This window comes from Macrobrachium nipponense, chromosome 4, assembly GCF_015104395.2.
Source record: "Macrobrachium nipponense isolate FS-2020 chromosome 4, ASM1510439v2, whole genome shotgun sequence".
NCBI classification, from domain to species: domain Eukaryota; kingdom Metazoa; phylum Arthropoda; class Malacostraca; order Decapoda; family Palaemonidae; genus Macrobrachium; species Macrobrachium nipponense.
Window position 1 is genome coordinate 55258887 of NC_061100.1, and position 20324 is coordinate 55279210.

The following is a 20324-nucleotide window of genomic DNA, read 5'->3' on the forward strand; positions in this document are numbered from 1 at the left end:
CAATATTCATAGTAGCATAAGTCTTGAGAAGGAGAAAAAGTCAATTTCTTTATGGGTACAAATATAATAAAAATAAATTGATCTAGAAGACCTATGGCAATCTGTTCGATCCACCTTTCATTCCAGAGATGTAAAAATAATAGGAAAGTAAAAATACAAATCTGAAAGCCATCGAAGTCGCTTATAAAAACAAGGAAGGAGAGGTGGATCAGGCACTGCCGTTGTTTTCTGATGATGGTCCCGCCAGTCCTTAGAAGTAAGGTTGTTGCCATAAGAAGAGTACTGGAGGGTGCGGCGATAGATGGTTTATCTATGGAGGGAAATTAATCTTTCACGCAAGAAGATAAATTCACCTACAATCTTATTTCCCGAAAATATATTAAAGGACTTGAGAATAAAGAACATTATAGTAGCGTTGTCTCTGTAGCCACATCTGATGCTGTGTTGCCACTCTTTCTCCCGTTCAGATAAGTCGGTCACTTCCAGTAACAAATGCTGCCGGCACCTATGGACAAGGGCCAGTTAGATGTTCCTGACGGGTGCCGGGGCCATTCTCAGAAAACGAAAGCATTGCCTGATGTACCATATCTGCTTTTAACGACCGCTTCATTGTTTTAAAAATAACGTCGCTTGTTTTGAGTTTGTATATTTTTATTTTGCTGGTATTTTTACAACTCCGTACTAGATTGGAAAGGGGAATCGAACAGATTCTCGGTACTCATACATAACTAAGGATTTGTTTCTCTGCTGAGAGATATATTTATATAACCGATGAAATGTACAAAAATAACTGAATATCATTTAAAAGCTAATATACAAAACTTTTAAAGCTTTAGGTTTCGTTTTATTATGAAATTAATGAGGAAAGAAGTTAAAATTATACTGGACTAGCATGGGCATTGCGTGTGACAGTTTTCTTGAAATACAGACATCATATCTTTGGCATTCAGTTGAATATTTTTAATATTTGCATGGTTTTTATGGTTATTAAAGAATACTGTATATCAAATAAATAATTAAATATCTTCCATTTTCTAATCATTATAATGTATCGAATAGAAATGTCAGCGTATTTTGCCCTGATCAATCTCTACCAGTATCAAAACTTAAATTTGTTGCATAATTTACCTGGACTTTATTCCCACAAACAGTCAACTTCGCTTATTGCCATTCGGTGTAGATCCTCCTTATCTGAAGGCAATGTCATGAACGATGTTGAGAAAAGGATGCTGAAGGAGGATGCGAATCAGAATCTGTGTTGGAGTAGAAGGAAAAGTAGACGAGCAAGGAGGATTGCTCGAGATGATGTATGAAGAGCTCTCTCTCTCTCTCTCTCTCTCTCTCTCTCTCTCTCTCTCTCTCTCTCTCTCTCTGAGAAAGCTTCTAAAGCAGTTTTGCAGGAGGAACTTGCTCCATTACCCGTTAGCACCCAATTTCTTCCCCCCAAACTAACCAACACTCACCTATATATTTTACCCCGCAATTATACTGACCCCGTCAGAAATTCATTATTCTGAGTCTAAACTGTTAAGCCAACTATTCTAACATAGTCCTTTAGCCAATAAAGCAAATCTTTTGTACCTTTGCAGCCATTACTGCCTAATAATCATCGTTGTTTGTTAAAGGTATCTGACTAAATATTTATGAACAGTGACCTGAATAAATATGAAATCATTTGTTTTTAAGGATATTTGGCGCTTTTTTATATATACATAAAACAGAAAATTTCAAGACAACCATGTTCTTTTGCATACTTTACAAAATTCTGTATATATTATGAACATATGTAGATGTAATTCTAATGCCCCAATAATTTGCAAAAAAAAAAAAAAAAAACATTGAGCACAAATTTATGTACGTCTCATATTATAGCGATGAAATCTCAACGTAATTTTGTCTAAACCATTAAAGGAATTTTTCCTTGTATTTTTCCAAAATAACCCTAACTAGCCAATAATTTGTAAAATTCAGAAAGAGACTTCTTAGACGTCAAACTTCTCAGTGGTGTTTCCCTAAACATCTCAACTGTTATTAGATGGTCTACACTGACACGTAGTTTATAGTTTTCCTTTATTTTATAAAATATCACATTCAAATATTTAAACAGACATAAGTAGTGCAGTAATATAGTGAAGGATAATGAGGGATAATAATGCATCACATTTAATTTTTAGAAGAAATCGGGAGAGGGATAAGAGATATATGAGTCTTTTTTTTTTTTTTTTAATAAGAATCGATGAACTTAAGATTCTTCAGATTTGACCAAACATGAGATCAGTAAAACAATGGATATTTACCCTCAACAATAGGTTCACAAGGAGGTTTCAGGAATCTGTACACATGATCAGCTTCAACTTTAGCGAACCCACTTAAATTACAGCTTTTCATGAATGTATCGGTTATTTGCTGATAATACAGCGTTAACGTATTTGGAACAGAGTAGCACCCTTCAAAAGCAAACACATTACCTATCTTATTGTTACGGTAATACAATGGCAGTGAGTATACGTATACTTCTAATGGTAATTTATTCATGAAGGTGCATGAAATATAGCAGCCGCTTTGTAGTATACATTGATTACACGAAAAGCACAAAATTATCACGCTTGATCGGCTGGTACATTCCATTCCAACTGTACCTGAAGACTCTCTCTCTCTCTCTCTCTCTCTCTCTCTCTCTCTCTCTCTCTCTCTCTCTCTCTCTCTCTCTCTCTCTCTCTCTCTAGCATGTTAGGCAAGTTTCTTGATAATGGAGAAATGTGACTCATGTCCCACACTTTACTTAGAACCATAGTATTTGCTTTTTGAAACATTACAAAAGTCTGTCAAACAGAATAGACAAATTCAAACAATCATTTTACTGATAATATTTTCCTTTTTTTTTCTTTTCTTTTTTACAGTATCTTTATGGTCATTGCAAAAATAAACCAAATATATAATATTATTTTTAGATTCCAATCAGGCTAAAGGCAAGACATTTTTCTCCTTTTGAGCGCCAAAACCCACCCATTATGCAATTTTTATTTCGATTCCGCTCTGCACCAGGTTGTCAATTCAAATCTCTTGCTGACACTATGTGTCTCCACAATACTTTAATCATTGATAACAAACACTGAGCTGTCATCTGCATATCAAACAAAGGTATTTTTAAGTCAATCAGGTAACCTTATTAAATTAATAATTTGATTTTTCTCGATTGCTCCATATAATTGTTCATGGGGAATATCATACATAATCATGGATTTTGGACAACCTTGTTTTACTCACCATTTTGCATTAAAATATTCACATACAATATCATTTATACAAAGGGCACTATTGCAGTCAGTGTACTCCATCCTAATGTTAACTAGTTCTTCTGAGAACCCTAACTTAATCATTATTCTCAGAGTTAGCTTTATACAAACCATATCAAATGCTTTACTACATTCTAAACTGATAATTGAACCTTTCTTATTATGTTCGTTAACATATTAAATGACATCTCTTATAAATGCAGTACCGTGTATTATTGATCTACCCTCCATAAAGCAAAATTGTTCTTTAGATATAGTACTAGACCAAAAACTTTTCATTCTTATCAATTTTTAGTAACGAGGTTGGTCTCCAATATTTTCGTTCACTTATATCAGTATTTTTCGGAACAAGCTTTATTACTCCTTTACGTTGCCTTTTACCAAGTCAATAGATATGTGACTTCCATTGTAAACTCATTTTTTTTTATGATCGGCCACATCTTCAAATAAAACAAAAACTAACTAAGTTATCTTTTCTAGGAGTCTTACTTTGATTCCCTACTTAAAGATTCTCCCACATTTCTCCCTCATATACCTCCTTATTTAACATTTCATTATATTTGTCACCAATATCTTATCATCATTCTATAAGAAGTAATCCTGGAAACTAAGATCTGTATTTTCTTCAGCATCAGGGCGCCGTAAATCGATTTAACATAATTAACACGTGCATGCCTTTCTTTACAGCTCTTACTTTTCTCCTTACTCAATAAATGAAGTGAAATTTGTTCACTCATTAATATATCATCAACTCTCATTTGCACTTTTATTCCCTCACATATGTCTTCTCTTTTTACTTTTATTATGTCACACGACTTTTCCCATTTAAGCATTTTAAAGGGTTTTGCACAAAAGTTGAGTGTCCTGCATTTCTCCTGAGCGGTTTGTTGAGAAAACCTCACAAAGAATGCTTTAATCTTACTCTTAACAAACTCGTTCCACCAAATGAAAAGGTTGTTAAACAAACCAATTTGAGACTTCAGATAATTCCACCCTACTTCAACATTTTCAATTGAATCTTCCCTCTACAACAATTTTTAATTGGGCATCCAATACCCCTTACCAATCTTTACTTTATTATTGACAGTTGTCTTTGCCATTACCATATTATCACCAGTCAACGACAACGGTATATTCTCACATCATTGTATATCATTATACAAATTTGCAACGTAAATTCGATCGAGTCTAGATGCATAATTCTTTTCTGAAATAGGAGTGCAAAGGCATATTATTAGTGGAGAACCAAGCATCTTTCAGTTACAGGTGTTTCACCAAACTACGTGCAGCTTTCGAGACATTCGTCTCCTTGCCGGTACTTTTTATTTTTCAAGCCCATAAATATCTTGAAGCAATCAGGTTCAGTGATTATGATATCAAAGTAATCTTCTAGATACCTAATCTAACATAGCAGCTCCTAAACAGATGTGTTGCGGGAAGACATTCAGTTTTATTGGGGAGAACCGCAACAAGTACCTTTTCAGAAACTTAAGAACGCATTAATGAATCCCCCAGTTCCGAAATATCCAGATTTTAGTGAACCGTTCACATTACTGACTGATGCCAGTCAGGAGGGTATAGGTGCTTGCCTTATGCAAAACTTTCATGGGAAGCTCAATCCCATAGCCTTTTATAATAGGAAATTTAGGACAAAGAGCAGCAATGAAAGACTAATGGCTACAGTAGATAAATAAGCCTTTGCAATAGTATAAAGTTTAGTTCATTTTAAAATGTTACTAATGGGGAATAAAGAAGTTCTTACAGACCACAAGCCATTATTAGACCTTTTAGATAAACCCAACTTGTCACCCAAAAGAGCTTGATGGTTCTTAACTGTCAGGGACTTTGATGCAAAGCTCAAATATATGGAAGGCAAGTTAAATGTAGTCGCAGATGCCCCTAGTAGAAGTTTTTATGATATGGAAGGATTTCAAGTTGGGGTAATTACCAGTGATTCTATACAATGGGATATAAGTCTCATAGAGCAAAGGCCAGATGAGGGTGAAATTTTGCCAGACGTAAAAGCTTTCCTTAGAGGGGAATCAGTCAAGAAAGGTTATAAGTTACCTTTTTCAGGTTTATAATTAGAAGGTAATCTGTTGGTCAGGAAAATTAAATATAAAGGAGCCACGACACAGATCGTAATTCTGAAAGACCCAATTCCATTAGTTTTGGATATAGTACATTGCAGGTTTGGTAGTCCACATTTGGGGATAGAGAAAATATATAATGAGATGCGTAATAAGTATATTTGGAAAAATATGTGGAAACATGTGGAAAATTTTCTGAAAAAGTGTATAGTTTGCAATACTTGCAAACCCACAAGAGTAACTTCTTGCAAATTAGGGTAATATCCAATGCCAAGTAGACCTTTTCAGAGAATACAAATGGATATCTTAGGAAATTTTTGTGAATCTAAATATACAATTAAGTACCTGATGGTAATAATAGATGAACTAACGAGGATAGTAGAAATCTTTCTACTTAAGAATGAAACGGCCGGAGAAGTAGCTGTAGCATTTTTCAATAGAGTTATCTGCAGATATGGCTCACCCGAGGTTTTGTTGACCAACAATGATAGAGAATTAGTAAACAGGACTTTAGAGTGTTTAGCAGAAGTCATGGGGATACAGAAAGTAACAATTATTCCATAAAGACCTGAAGCTAATGGGTTATGTGAATGAGCAAATAGAAAAGTGCTCGAAGCTCTCAGGAAGACTATAGGAGGATACACTAGAAACTGGTATAGATATATAGATATAGTTAGACATAACATAAATACTATGGTCAGTGATTCTATTAAAATGTCTCCATTCAAAGCATTGTTTGGTTGTCAAGCACAAGGCACAATCGATTTGCTAACTATACCTCATCGTGGAGAAGATACAATTGAAGCATTAACTTCCACAGCAAAGGAGAGACATGCTTGTCTCAGCCGTAATCTCTAGGCTAAGACCCGAGAAATGGTGGAAAGAAGCAACGAGAAATCATTAGATGTTAAAATTGCTTTTGGAGATAATGCATTCCTAAAAATCAGTGTGAGAAATGAACTAAATTACAAGCTATGTCCAAAGAAAAGAAAGGAAACAGATTTGTAGTCTTAGATGAAAGGACATGTCGGTCGAAATTACACATATCAAAGATGAATAAGACGGGAAAATGATAATAAGGTGACAATGCATAGTTGCATTTTTGTTTTTTATTTTAGATTTTGCAAATGGGTGTAGAAATGTGATTAATCAGTCTTAAGTAAAAACTTTTTTTCATCCTTTGACTATTTTCTTATGCGCAACCTGCAGCGATTTGGCGAAAAACCCCGAGGTAATTATTTTAAAAATGGAAAAAATGGGGTGAAACGTGTGAGAAATTACCGTAGAGTTGCTAAACAATAAAAGGAATTGTTCTGGTGATGACTTTTGGTATAGATACCTGGTGGTGTTTTTCTTTAGTGATTTCATGATACCTGGTGGTGATTTTTAGTAACTGGTGATACTTGGTGGTGTTTATCCTTCTGGTGACGATTTTGGTGATTATTTTGGGTGTTCTATTTTGGGTGGCTATAATTTTGGCGGTGATCTGCGCCAATGGAGTGGTGACCGTGATTCTTTGTGGTATTATGGCTCTTTGGGGGGGAGGGGGCAATCATGCATTGTGGATTTTTCGGAGCCCTGATATGGTGATGTATTTTATGAGGTTATATTCACGATTGGTTATATTTGGCAGTATATAATATGTTGTGGATTGTGGTTTTCTGTGGTTTATATCCATAAGAGGTGATTTCTTGGGTGTTATATACATGTGGCGGTACCACAAATGGTTTAGTTTGAGGTATATTTGGCGATGTTTAAATGACTTAGGATTTAGCCTGTGGTGGTGTGTTTTATATCGGTGTTCAAATGGCTTAGGATTTAGCCTGTGGAGGTATATTTCATATTGATGGCTATATATTAGAGGTGGATAATTTTGTGTACCCACGTGGTAACAATGAGGATTTTTTTTTAGTACAATTTTGGGTACCCTTGTGATGACAATGGGGTTGTCCTGAGGTTAATTTTGAGTTTTAATGTGGTTCTCTGTGGTATCAGTGAAGATTTATTGAGGATTCCTAGCGAGGAATAAATGGATGATTTTGGGGCCAATTTGAGGAATGGTCATTTCTGAGTTTACGAGTCTGGCTAGACAAGTCAATGGCGCGATTTGAGGACGTGTGAAAAAACAGGTGGTTTGGTGCTGACATTGCAGTGGTGTCTCGGATGAGACCAATTGTTGATACTTTCTTTTGGAGTCGATTACTCAGAGGTTTTACTCTGCTTAAAGGAATTTTGATGATGACATTCCATGGTGAAGAATTTTAAGGGGTCATTTTAAGGGGTCATTTGGGGAATGGTACTGATATGTTGTGGCAGCAATTCGTGTAGGCGATACAAACTATATTTTGAAATGGGAAAAAGTTGAATGATTTTCTTTACAAGGGAAACTTCTAATCAGGATTAAGCGGTTTTCATGGTACCTTTTACATTGGATTTCTATTATAGAGAAGAGGTAGAACTTATCTTGAGATACGTAAGATAGAAGGGATATTCAACATTATATTTGATGGAATATAGCTGTATAGACACTACAGGGATTTTGCTGTATAAACATTATGGGGGTTTTGAAGGTATTCTTGTCAGATATGGGATTAATAATGAGTGGTCAGTTTGTGATAAAAATTCCACTTAGATAGTTTTAAAGGGGTCAGTAGATAAAGACCTCATTATTTTAGTGAGGAATTTCAGTCTTTAATAATTGACTATGAGATGGGGTATGTTAGTTCATGACAGATGTGGGTGTTAAAGTAAGACCTTTTTTTTTCATAATTATCATGTAGACTTGTCGAGGTGTCAGTTAGAGCCTATTAACGACGAAACACGGACACATGATGATTTTGGAGAATTTCCAAGTTCACACAAATGGTGACAACGAAAATAATTTTGGATCCACTGCGCTAGAGGTTGAGTCTTCACACGAGCGACAGGTCACATGTCGCCATTGCAGGGACGATATATCGTCGATGGGTCGTCTCAGGATAAAATTCTGGGACAAATCAGGAGTCTACAATACTTCTACGAGGCAGGGGCAAGATGCACTTGCATGAGAGTCACGAAATATTTTAAGTCGGCAACGAGGTGGCGGTTAAGATTCCTACATCGGAACACGGCGAATCTACAGTCTAGCAGCGAGGGTGTTAGGATACACCCACAGGGGTCACTGACCATTAATGGCTCATGCAGAGTCATTTCGAAATGGTTCATAGGGCTCAGCCGACGGATTTACAACTCATCGACAAAGGTGTTCATGAAACACTTACATGGGGATCACGAGGAGGTTAAAGTTCCGCCTACACTAGAGACGAATTTTTCTTCGCCGAACGCTACAGCTCCATTGATTGCCATTATGGTAGTGATAATGATAGCCACGATGTGCGTTGCAGGAACTATCAAACTTGTATGCAGCCGACGGAGTAGGAGGACCCCAGCAGCAGAAGTAGCTCAAAATCGTGTGGCAAATTAAAGACGTTATGAACTAGTATATGCCAGTAGCCAATGTAGTGTGTGACAGGTGTGCACACGTCTTAAGGCACTGGTCAGAGGAATAAACAGATATATATTAAAATAAATGGCGTTGATAACCATAGCTCTTGCTGGTTAGAAACAGGTGCAAAATAGTAAATTCCTCAAGGTGCTGACTGAGACACAAATTTTTCACACCTCTTTCGCCGGATGACGAGATGCGAACGCATTCCAGAGATATGAGGTAAACCACAAGGAGAGATTACTTCAGGTCACTTCAGGTCACTGAGTGCATGCATTCGATAAACGATCGTGTACATGGGAGAATGGAAACACACAGAATAGACTAGCGTGCGTGTATCCGTACGTATGTTGGCGGGCGTACATCCGTACGATGAGTAGAACAACTGAGTGAGATATAATTTCTAGTATGAGGATCAAAAGGATTACCTGATATTGATTGTGTGTAGAAACATGCCGCGGAGGAGGGTGTTTGGAGGTCCATTGGAAAAGATGGATTCGAAGTCACCATTTAAGAAAAAGGGATCCTCTTGACTTGCGATGACTTTATTGATAAAGACTATGAATAGTTGGACAGAAACAGATAAGAGGGGGTACTTACTTAAATATGATTTCTTGAAGAGTAATGGTAGTTTAGCGATTTTTGTGATGTTCTTCAACTCATTTTTATTCCATTTTCATGTTAGCTATTTTGGGAAATAAACATTATATTTTTGTAATAGCAGGAGTTTGAATCCACCTAGAGTTTTTGATAATTAATTTTTCAGCTAGCTTCAGAGATGACACACAAAGGGACTATGAAAGGTGGGTTACTTTTCCCAGTTAGGATTTCTCTCCAATTAATTAAAACGCACGTAATTTTGACTCTCGTATTATATATATATATATATATATATAATATATATATTATTATATATATATATATATCTATATATATATATATATATATATATATATACTATATATATTATAACTATATTAATATAATATAATAATAATATATATAGATATATAGATAGATATATATCATATATGTATATATATATATATATATATATATATATTATATATATATATATATATATTATATATATCTATAATATAATATATATCTTATATATATATATATATATATATATTTATATATATATATATATATTTATATATATAGCATATAAATATATATATATATATATATATATATATCTATATATATCTATATGTATATATATTGTGGATATATGTATATATATAGATATATATATATATATATATATATATATATATATATATATATATATATATAATATATATATATCTATATATGTATATATAGATATATGTTATATATATTATATAGATATATATATATATTATATATATATATATATAATCTATATATATCTATATATATATATATATATATATCTATATATATATTATATATAATATATATATATATATATATATATATATATATATATATATATATATATATAGATGTAATATATATATATATATATCTCTATCTATCTATCTATATATATTATGTATTATACATATATATATATATATATAATTACTATATATATATATAATTATATATACTGATATGATGTATTGTATATATATATAATCAGCTATGCTATATCTATTATGTATATTAACTCTCTTATATATATCTATGTTATATATATATATTTAATTTTTAAAATATCTATATTATATATATATACATATATAGATCTATATAATATATATATTCTATTAATATATACATCTTATAATATCATATATATATTATATATTTAGACTATATATATATATATATATATAATATATATATCTATATATCTACTATATATCTTATATATATATATATATATATATATCTATATATATATATATTATATATATAACATAATAATTTTTTCTAATATATTATATATGTATATGTATATATAATTAAATATATATATATTATAATTATTATTATAATCCTATATAATATTATATATATGTAAATATATAAATAATATTATTTATATATATAATATATACTATATGATATATTTAATTATAATATATATCTGTGTGTATACGTGTGTGTGTGTATTTATATATATAATTGAACGTTTTTGTGCTACAAAAAACCAAATTGTTTGACAAATCTAAGCAAAATTTGACACTTGAGCCAACTTAGATATCAGGGCAGGTTTCAAACCCGCACCCCTTCCCCACACCCCTTCCCCTTCCCTTTGAAAATTAGGTGGTGACCACATGGCCATCATTTGACCCAGCATAGATATTAGGGTGGGTTTCAAACCCGTACCCACTTCCCCCTCCCATCCCCCCATCACCCATCCCCTTCCCTTTTGTAACTTATCTGGTAACTACTTAAACAATCTAGATAGAAGTTGGCATGCGACTATAATTTGAACCAACTTATATAATAGGTTTGGTTGCAAACCCATAACCCCTCCCCCTTCTCCATCCCCATCCCCCCTTCCCTTTGTAACTCATTTTTTAACCACTTGATCAATGTACAAAAAATTTGGCACGTGGCCATCATTTGACACAACTTATATAATATGATGATTTCAAACCTGTACCGCCTTCCCCTTCACTCTGAGACAAAATTTGGCAGTGGCCATCATTTGAACCATCTTTGGAATGCAGTTGTCATTTCACCCAACTAGATAATAGAGTAGGTTTCAAAACTGTACCCTCTTCTCCTTCCCATTCCCACATCTGCCTTCCTCCTTCCATTTATAACTTATATGGAACATAAACTATGGTGAATATTACCAACAAATATTTGGTATGGCTATGGGTAACCCTTTATCACCTCTCCTTTCAAACTAATATATGGAATTCTTTGATAGGCAACACCTAACGGATATCACACTTGTCCCCTTAAAATGGTACAAACATGTAGTTGACATCTGACCTGTTGGTATCGATGTAAGCGATTTACTGTCTAAATTAAATACTTTAGTGCCATCCATATAATTCACTGTTGAAATAAAAAAAAAAACAATGTATCCCTTTCCTAGATGTATTAATATATAGAGATTCTATCCGATGTAAATTCAGTATTTATAGGTACCCCTTAAATAATTTAACATATGTACGTTTTTATTCTGGCCACCATCTTAATATCAAAATATCATTTTTTCTTCCATGTTCTTACATGCTTTGCGAATTATAAGTCCACAAGTTTTTGACCCAGAAATAGAATACATAAAAAAAGGTAGGGCTCCTTCCTCATATAACTGATTTTTGTTATAAAAAAGTTCACAAAAATGTTTTATGGTGTTGCTAAAATAGAAAAAGAAACCCCTAAAAATTACTTAGCTTGCCGTACTTTCGTGGAATTTTACTGGAATCAACTATTATACAAATCACTAACTGATAAAAAAACTAAATCATAGTATGGGTTTGAACCATTTGAACCCATATATTTGTAAAATATTTATGAAGGACCTTAAAATAAATGAATTAACTACTAATTAATTAGTCCCACATGTTCGTTTCCCACTTGTTGTCTGAACTTTTTTGTAAATTCATGTTGTTACTAATACAAATTGCATTGTTTTTATAATTAACTTCCCATTGACCAGTGTGTTTGGCCGCTCTTAAATCCTTAATCTAGCCTTTGGGATTTTGCTAATTCTGTATTGTCCATTTATATATGCCTCATTGTTCTTAAAACAAAACGTAATGTTTTCTGAATTATTTCCCTGTGACCAAATATGGATGGCTGCTTTTAAAGATTTATTTAATCAACGAGCGATTTTTTCATTTCATTTAGTGAAGTTGAAAAGGGAAAGAAAAACCAAAGCTAAAGGGATAAGGAAAATTAAATGGTACGAATTACAGAAGGAAGGGGATAAGAAGAGAGAGTTTAAGAGGAGGGTTTTGGAGGATATTGATATAGGGATTGAAGATGTTCAAGAATGGTGGGCACGAAATGCAGCAGTAATAAGAAGGCATGGAAAGGAGCTGCTAGGAGAGACATCTGGTATCATATGGGAAGAAAAGGATAGTTGGTGGTGGGATGAAGACATTGAGAAAGTAGTAAAAGATAAGAAGGAGGCAAAGAAAAGATGGGAAGAGTCACAGTCAGTGGAAGACAGAAATAGGTACAGAGAGAAAAACAAGGTGGTGAAAAAGGTGGTAGCCCAAGCTAAAGCAAAGTCGTATGATGATGTGTATAATGAGCTGGGGACAAAGGAAGGATTAAAGAAGATGATGAAGCTATCAAAGGCTAGAAATAAGAGCACCAAAGATATAACACACATCAAACAAATAAAGAATCAAGAGGGTGTAGTGCTTAGAAAGGAGGAAGAACATTGTGAAGAGATGGAAAGAATATTTCGAACAGTTGTTAAATGAAGAAAATAATAGACTAATAAGAGAGGATGGGCAAGTGAACATTGGCATGGTAATGAGGTTTTCTAGGCAAGAGGTACTAAATGCACTGAAGAAGATGAAGAATGGGAAGGCAACCGGACCAGACATGATCCCGGTGGAGGCATGGAAAGCATTAGGAGATGAAGGAGTGGATATACTGTACGATCTTATGATAAAGATCCTTGAACAGGAAAAGATACCAAATGAGTGGCGTGGGAGTATATTGATCCCAATTTTTAAAGGGAAAGGCGATGTCCAAGAGTGTGGTAATTATAGGGCATTAAATTGATGTCCCACACTTTGAAGATACTGGAAAGGATGATAGATGCTAGACTGAGAGAAGAAGTACAAATAGGTAAAGAGCAGATGGGATTTATGAAGGGAAGGGGAACAACAGATGGTATATTTTGTCTGAGGCAAATAATGGAGAAATTCGGGGAAAGACAAAGGGACCTACATATGGTATTCATTGACCTTGAAAAGGCTTATGACAGAGTCCCGAGACAAGAGGTATGGAGGAGCCTGAGGGAGAAGATGGTGCCAGAGAAGTATGTGCGATTGATACAAGAGATGTACCGGAATGTATTTACCAGAGTGAGGAGCAGTGTTGGGGAGACAGAAGGTTTTGAGGCGAGAGTAGGATTACACCAGGGTCGGCTCTGAGCCCATTTATCTTTAACATAGTGATGGATGTTATAATAGAGGAAGTAAGGGAGACAGTACCATGGAACATATTGTATGCGGATGATATTGTTTCTGTGTGCAGAGAGCAGGGAAGAACCTGGAAGTGAAATTGGAAAGATGGAGACAAGTACTGGAGGACAGAGGAATGAGAATAAGTAGATCCAAGACAGAATATATGTGTACCACCACTGAGGGGGATGATAGAGAAAGTATTCAGCTTGGTGGAGAGCAAATAAGGAGAGTTGATAAGTTTAAGTATTTGGGATCTTTTGTTAACGCTGGAGGAAGTATGGAAGAAGAAGTAAAACATCGGGTACAGGCAGGCTGGAACAACTGGAGAGCGGCCTCGGGAGTTCTTTGTGACAAAAGAGTGCCGCTTAGGTTAAAAGGAAAATTTCACAAGACGGTGGTAAGAACAGCAATGCTGTATGGTACGGAAACAGCAAGCATGAGAAAAGCAGAGCAGAAGAAGATGGATGTGGCAGAAATGAGAATGCTTAGGTGGATGTCTGGGGTAACAAGAGTGGATAGGATCAGAAATGACTACATAAGGGGGTCAACTAAGGTGGTGGAAGTATCAAAGAAAGTGCAGGAGGGGAGGCTGAGATGGTATGGACACCTGTTGAGGAGAGATGAGGACCACGCTGGGAGACATACTATGGGAGTGGAGGTGCAAGGAAGAAGAAAGAGAGGGAGACCAAGAAAGAGATGGAAGGACTGTGTGAGAGGAGATTTACATGAGAAGGGAATTGATGAGGCAGAAGCGCAAGATAGAAATAGATGGAAACGGCTCATCCGAAACGGCGACCCCATATAAAAATGGGAAAAAGCTGGGAAGAAGAAGAAGAAGAAGATTTAGTGACTTACACCCTTTGTTCGTCCTGTAATGTCCGTTTATATATGCTCACCTGTTCTGTGTTTCTCATTGTTTTGATCAGTCTTGTCTTTAGTAAAGGGTCATTATGACCGAAAGGTCTCAGGTTTCTCGTTTTTCATTTTCCTCCGTGGCATTATCTTTATATATATGTATATATATATATATATATATATATATATATATATATATATATATATATATATATGTATGTATGTATATAAATATATATATATATATATATATATATATTATATATATATATATATATATATATATATATATATTTATATGAGAAAGAGAGGGAGAGAGTGATAAGAAAGTGAACGTTCATACATTTTCAAAAAAAAGGTTTTAGTGCCATTTCATAATATGACTTGAAATATCTTCAGCGGCTCAGTTGACTTCAAATTTGCAATTTCAATATTATATATGATCATTTTACTAGTGAGGCAACTTTGTAATGATATGTAGGTCCTTCTAGATGCCTAAGAGTCACTTTAACAATCTATTCCTTTTAATTTTACATCAATATGGTGATAAATATATTACTTTTTCTGGCTCTTAGACCTCTTAATCGCGTAGATATTATCATATTTTCTATTTGTCTTTTTTCCACCAGAAGGAAGTCAACAAAAGAAGTTCACAGCAAGATCAATTTTTATTTCATAGCTCAGATTTTCAAGCTATTTGATATTTATTTTGTAGCCTTTCCCAAATGTTCCATAATTTTCATTCTCCCTGGTGATTTAGTCTTGAGTTTAAACCTTGCAGAGAAGGTGGTTGAGGAAGTCAACAATGGCATCTTCGTGAACCAAGAGGTCTGCTTCCAAAAGGTCTACCAGCTCTGGTCCACGGGTGTCGATCTCGTGGTTGAGTTCTTCAGCGTTCTCAAAGTTGGCCTTTGAAAAGAAAATATCACAACTGTCAGTCATGCAGTTGATTGCAAAGCAAACTTCATTTAACCCTCTTCGGACATATAAATTAAATCTTATGACAAACATTAAAGCAAACATTAACGTTTAATGTTCCTGTCGAAAACAAAATTTCTGATTTTTGACGCTCTCGCTCACTTATATAACCTCTTATTAAACTGTTATACAAAATTAAATGAAATCTGCTGAAAGTATATTATATATATATATATATATATATATATAGTATATATCTATATATATATATATATATATAATATATATATATATATAATTATGTATGTATGTATGTGTGTGTGTGTGTGTGTGTGTGTGGTGTGTGTGTGTGTGTAGTGAAGGGAAAAGAGAGTGTGGGTTAAATGTCACTAGTTAAATAACTTACATCGAGACTCTCAACGAAGAGATCGAGTTGAAGGGTTCCTGGGGCGATGCAGATCGAGAAAGGAGAAAGGCTGTGGCTGTCAGCATGGAAATTCGCGGTACCACCGAAAGTGTGTGCAGTCAAGCTGTTAAAAATAAGAAAAAGCCATTTCACAATCCATTCACAACCCATTTTCTTATTTCAGACCCTTCCAACCCCATTTGATGTCCCTTCATTGACCTTTCACTTGACTGTATATGAAAATACGAGACTTCTATGGAGATATAACTTGATCTCGTATCAGACCTCGTTTGCATTTAACCAATGGTCTAAGCATTCCCTATGTTTGAATTCCATTGATTTTATTATAGCTCTTTTCAAGGTCAAAATATGCAATGATATGTCTTTTCACTTCACTTCATTATAGCGCAACTTCTTCAGTAATCATCACAGACAGCTAATAATTTGCACACTTCCCTTTGGCATAAACCTGCCAATTCTATTAACCTTTTCTACTTTCGCACCAAAATCTTTCCATTGATCTTCCCTTTCATCTTTTAGTTTCAAGTCTTTACACAAAAGAACCTTTACACACAGGTATAGTTATTTTCATGAATGTTCAAAAATTTTTTTTTTTTACGTTAACGGCCTTTGGTTATCTTATTATTCATCAGCCCAGGCATAACCAGTTATATTGCTCAGGTGGTCTGCAGACTCATTACTGTTCTTTTTGGTACTCTTGTGCAATATAGTCCATATTTTTAAGGTGTTACTGCATTTAGCATTCTTTTATTGGTTCTTGAAAAGATTATGATTAAAAGTAGACTTACTCTGCTACACCAGAAGCTGATAGGGGCTGCCCGTTCAGGTGACCTTCGACAGTGTAGCTGGGCGAGTGAATATCAACTTTCAGATGTTGGGTGGTTATGGTGACCTGAAAGGAAGAAATCAACAGACCGTCATAGAATGGATCAAACCAACATTAAAATATTCGCAGTTCGTACTTACTTTTTCAAACAGATTTTACTCATTCACAACCATACTGACCGGATGGGACTCAAGAAGACATTACCTCTTTTGTTAAGACGGGTGGGCTGAAGTGGGTGCATTCAATATCAGCTAATCCAGTAAATGTGAGTTCATCAAAGGTGAAATGAAGGCTAAATAAAAGAAAAAATTAATTGCTGAGTATCTGAGTGAGATCATATCCACTGGATCTGTTATTGCTATACCAAACAAATATGAAAAGATGCTTCAAGTTCATATTAAAGTGAAAGTTAATATGTGAATCTAAACTCAAATGAAGCTTTGCCAGAGTAGTTGGAAAAAAACGTAAATTATAGGCCTCTTGTAATACATCTCAACGAATAGGTAAATAGGAAGTTTAGAAAAGCCCTACCTTGTGTCATCGTGGGTAACATTGAGGGTGTGGACGCCAGTGAAGGTGTGGGGGTCATAGGGAGTCAGCAGCTTACGGAGTTCAGCGGTAACTATGTCTTCGAAAAGGTTAGCTGGAAAGAAATCGTCGAAAATAGGAAAACACGCACACACACATTTGTAGCTCGAATGATTTATATGAATCACGGTGATGTGATAATTATCCACACACACACGCACACACACACACACACACACACACACACACACATATATATATATATATATATATATATATATATATATATATATATATATATATATATATATATATATATATATATATATGTGTGTACAAGAAAGCTAGTAAACATTCATGTTTTTATACGCTTACCAAAATATATATCTCTCTAAATATGCACCCACGTATGTGTATATGTGTAAGTATGCTTGTCTGTTTGGGTACGTGTGTGTGACCAACAGCGACTTACACTGGGTAAGCATACTTTATCCTGCGTGACGGATGTGATCCCGTCTTGGAAATAATGTAATTTGTATGGAAAATACTTTGATGAGACAGTTTCGTGTCGAATAATGGTGTTCACGATATCAGTTTCATATAAATGAGAAAGTTGCCTACAGTAGACAATGCTACATTTGGGGGAAGTTTTCCAATATTTTGTTCCATGATCAAGTTGGAATTCTTGAGATACATTATGTTGAATTACTAAAGTAAATTTGTTAACCTAAGCGGTGAAATATATAGCCAATATGGTACTTAGTCACTGGAGACATGTGGCACATAGGGCGTTGCAAAACAAAATGAATTCAGTGCCAGTTCAGAAAAGTAATTTGGTGGTATAAGTTCCCAGGGTTATACACCTCTTTCGTTCTTTTTTTTTATAGCTATTTTTCAAAAGAAACTCATCTTGTTCGTTAATACTTTTTGCTTTCTTTTCTTGCTTATTAATTTTTTTTCTCATAAAAGTGTCATTTTTCATTGGTCCTTTTATTCTTGTCGTCATTCCTCTTGCAGTAGATGTTACTCACTTACTTATGCAAATCCACACACACACAACACACACACACACACACACACACACACACACACACACACACATATATATATATATATATATATATATATATATATATATATATATATATATATATATATATATATATATATATATATATATATATATATATATATATATATATATATATATATATATATATATATATATATATATATATATATATATATATATATATATATATATATATATATATATATATATATATATATATATATATTATATATATGTGTGTGTGTGTGTTTGAAACTTCAAAAACTCACGCTCAGGCATCGCTGAAGCGAAGGCGAAGACAGCCGCTAGGAGCATTATCCGAGACATGATGACGGTTTCAAGATGGTCTTGGTAGCTACGCAAACAAACGAAGGTACAATGTTAAAGAGACGTAAATAATCTAAGTCTCAGAATGAATATAATTTTGCATTGGTTGTAAGGAGATGGACGATTATTTGATTATAAAATTAATGAGTTCTCAATGGTTTATGATTTAAAGCTCTGCAAGTAAGGCACTGCATAGTTTTTCTTCCCTCCCTCGTCGAAGATAATAGTAAAGTTGAAATTATTCTGAGGGGCTGACTGAGCTTTTGTTCTGATTCTTAAATTTTTGTTAGTAATCGCTTTCTATCATAAGAAAGACAGGTCTTAAAACATAAAATATTTTCAAGGAGTTGGCTAAAATGAACAAAGATAATTTGAAGAATAATCTCTCTAATCTTTGGAAGCAAGAACGTGTTATCAAAATGGTGAATACAAGATAAACGGTAACTGGATAATAATTATTTACCTGGACTCCAGTAAGTTATGATGCAGACTTAACTGTGGCACAATTTTGAGTACAACGAAAGCTTAGTAAACTGCCGTTTATATACTGAATGAAGACCCCTCTCTCCAGTAGAGCAAATTCATTTACCCCGCCTCCCCCACCCCTACGTGCCTCCGGAGTTTATCAGTTATGGACATTGTACTCATAAAAAATGCTGCTAAACAAAAATCGGAAAGCGTGGGTTGTTGCGTGAGAAAGTCAAGATGTGAAAGGCAACTAAAAAGTCGTCTGTCGGTTCTCTCACAGTTTCAAAAGTTTGCTGACAAAAACGTCGCTGTACGGTATTTATCTCCAATATAATACGAGCACACAATGATTTCATTATCCCCGTAACAAAATTTCATTAGGATAATGTTGAAAAAAAGTATTATTTCAAAATATTATACAAAATCATAGGTAATTTTTTACCTGAACTGAGACTACCATAGCTACTAATTTTATTTATCCATCTAAAATCAACCAAATGCACTTAAGGTTAAAAACGTATTTGTACGATACTGTTTAGCTGTGTTGATTTATAATGAGAGAATGGGTTACTGGTAACTCGAAAAAGTAATAAAAATAAAAAATGCAAAACATTTTGCCTTTTCGGATAGCTGGAAACTATAGTAGATTAGTTGCAATATACAATTGATGAACTGAAGAATAAGTAAGTTCCTTACGGATCATCTGCAAAGACAAATAATACTTTCGTAGATGGATGCTGAGAAAATTATCACCTCTTAAGAAATCTTTTCATTCCGTAAGGGACACATTGGTTAGCAGGGCCAGGCTGTTTCTTTCACTGTCATTGGCCTGAAAAAATAAAGTGTTTTAAAAAATAGTATTATTTATCCTATATTTGCCATATTTGTGAAATTGTTCTCTCTCTCTCTCTCTCTCTCTCTC

At 34.1% G+C, this 20324-nt stretch overlaps 1 protein-coding gene across 1 annotated transcript; it reads right to left on the reverse strand.

The window, feature by feature from the left end:
- Window positions 1–15491: 15491 nt before the first annotated feature.
- On the reverse strand, window positions 15492–19469 carry LOC135210932 (uncharacterized). Its single transcript, XM_064243905.1, has 7 exons — window positions 19398–19469; window positions 18877–18962; window positions 17539–17650; window positions 17212–17299; window positions 16970–17073; window positions 16161–16284; window positions 15492–15745 (listed from the first exon to the last, which is right to left on the reverse strand). The coding sequence occupies exons 2-7, from the start codon at window positions 18932–18934 to the stop codon at window positions 15605–15607; spliced, it is 627 nt and encodes a 208-aa protein (XP_064099975.1). The 5' UTR covers window positions 18935–18962; window positions 19398–19469; the 3' UTR covers window positions 15492–15604.
- Window positions 19470–20324: the final 855 nt, after the last annotated feature.

Coding starts and splice junctions, on each gene's coding strand:
- LOC135210932 (XM_064243905.1), bottom strand. CDS start 18,934: ATGTCTCGGATAATGCTCCTAGCGGCTGTCTTCGCCTTCGCTTCAGCG. Junction 17,074..17,211: donor CACCCGTCTTAACAAAAGAG/GTAATGTCTTCT, acceptor TCTTCCTTTCAG/GTCACCATAACCACCCAACA. Junction 15,746..16,160: donor TCTTCGTTGAGAGTCTCGAT/GTAAGTTATTTA, acceptor TTCTTTTCAAAG/GCCAACTTTGAGAACGCTGA.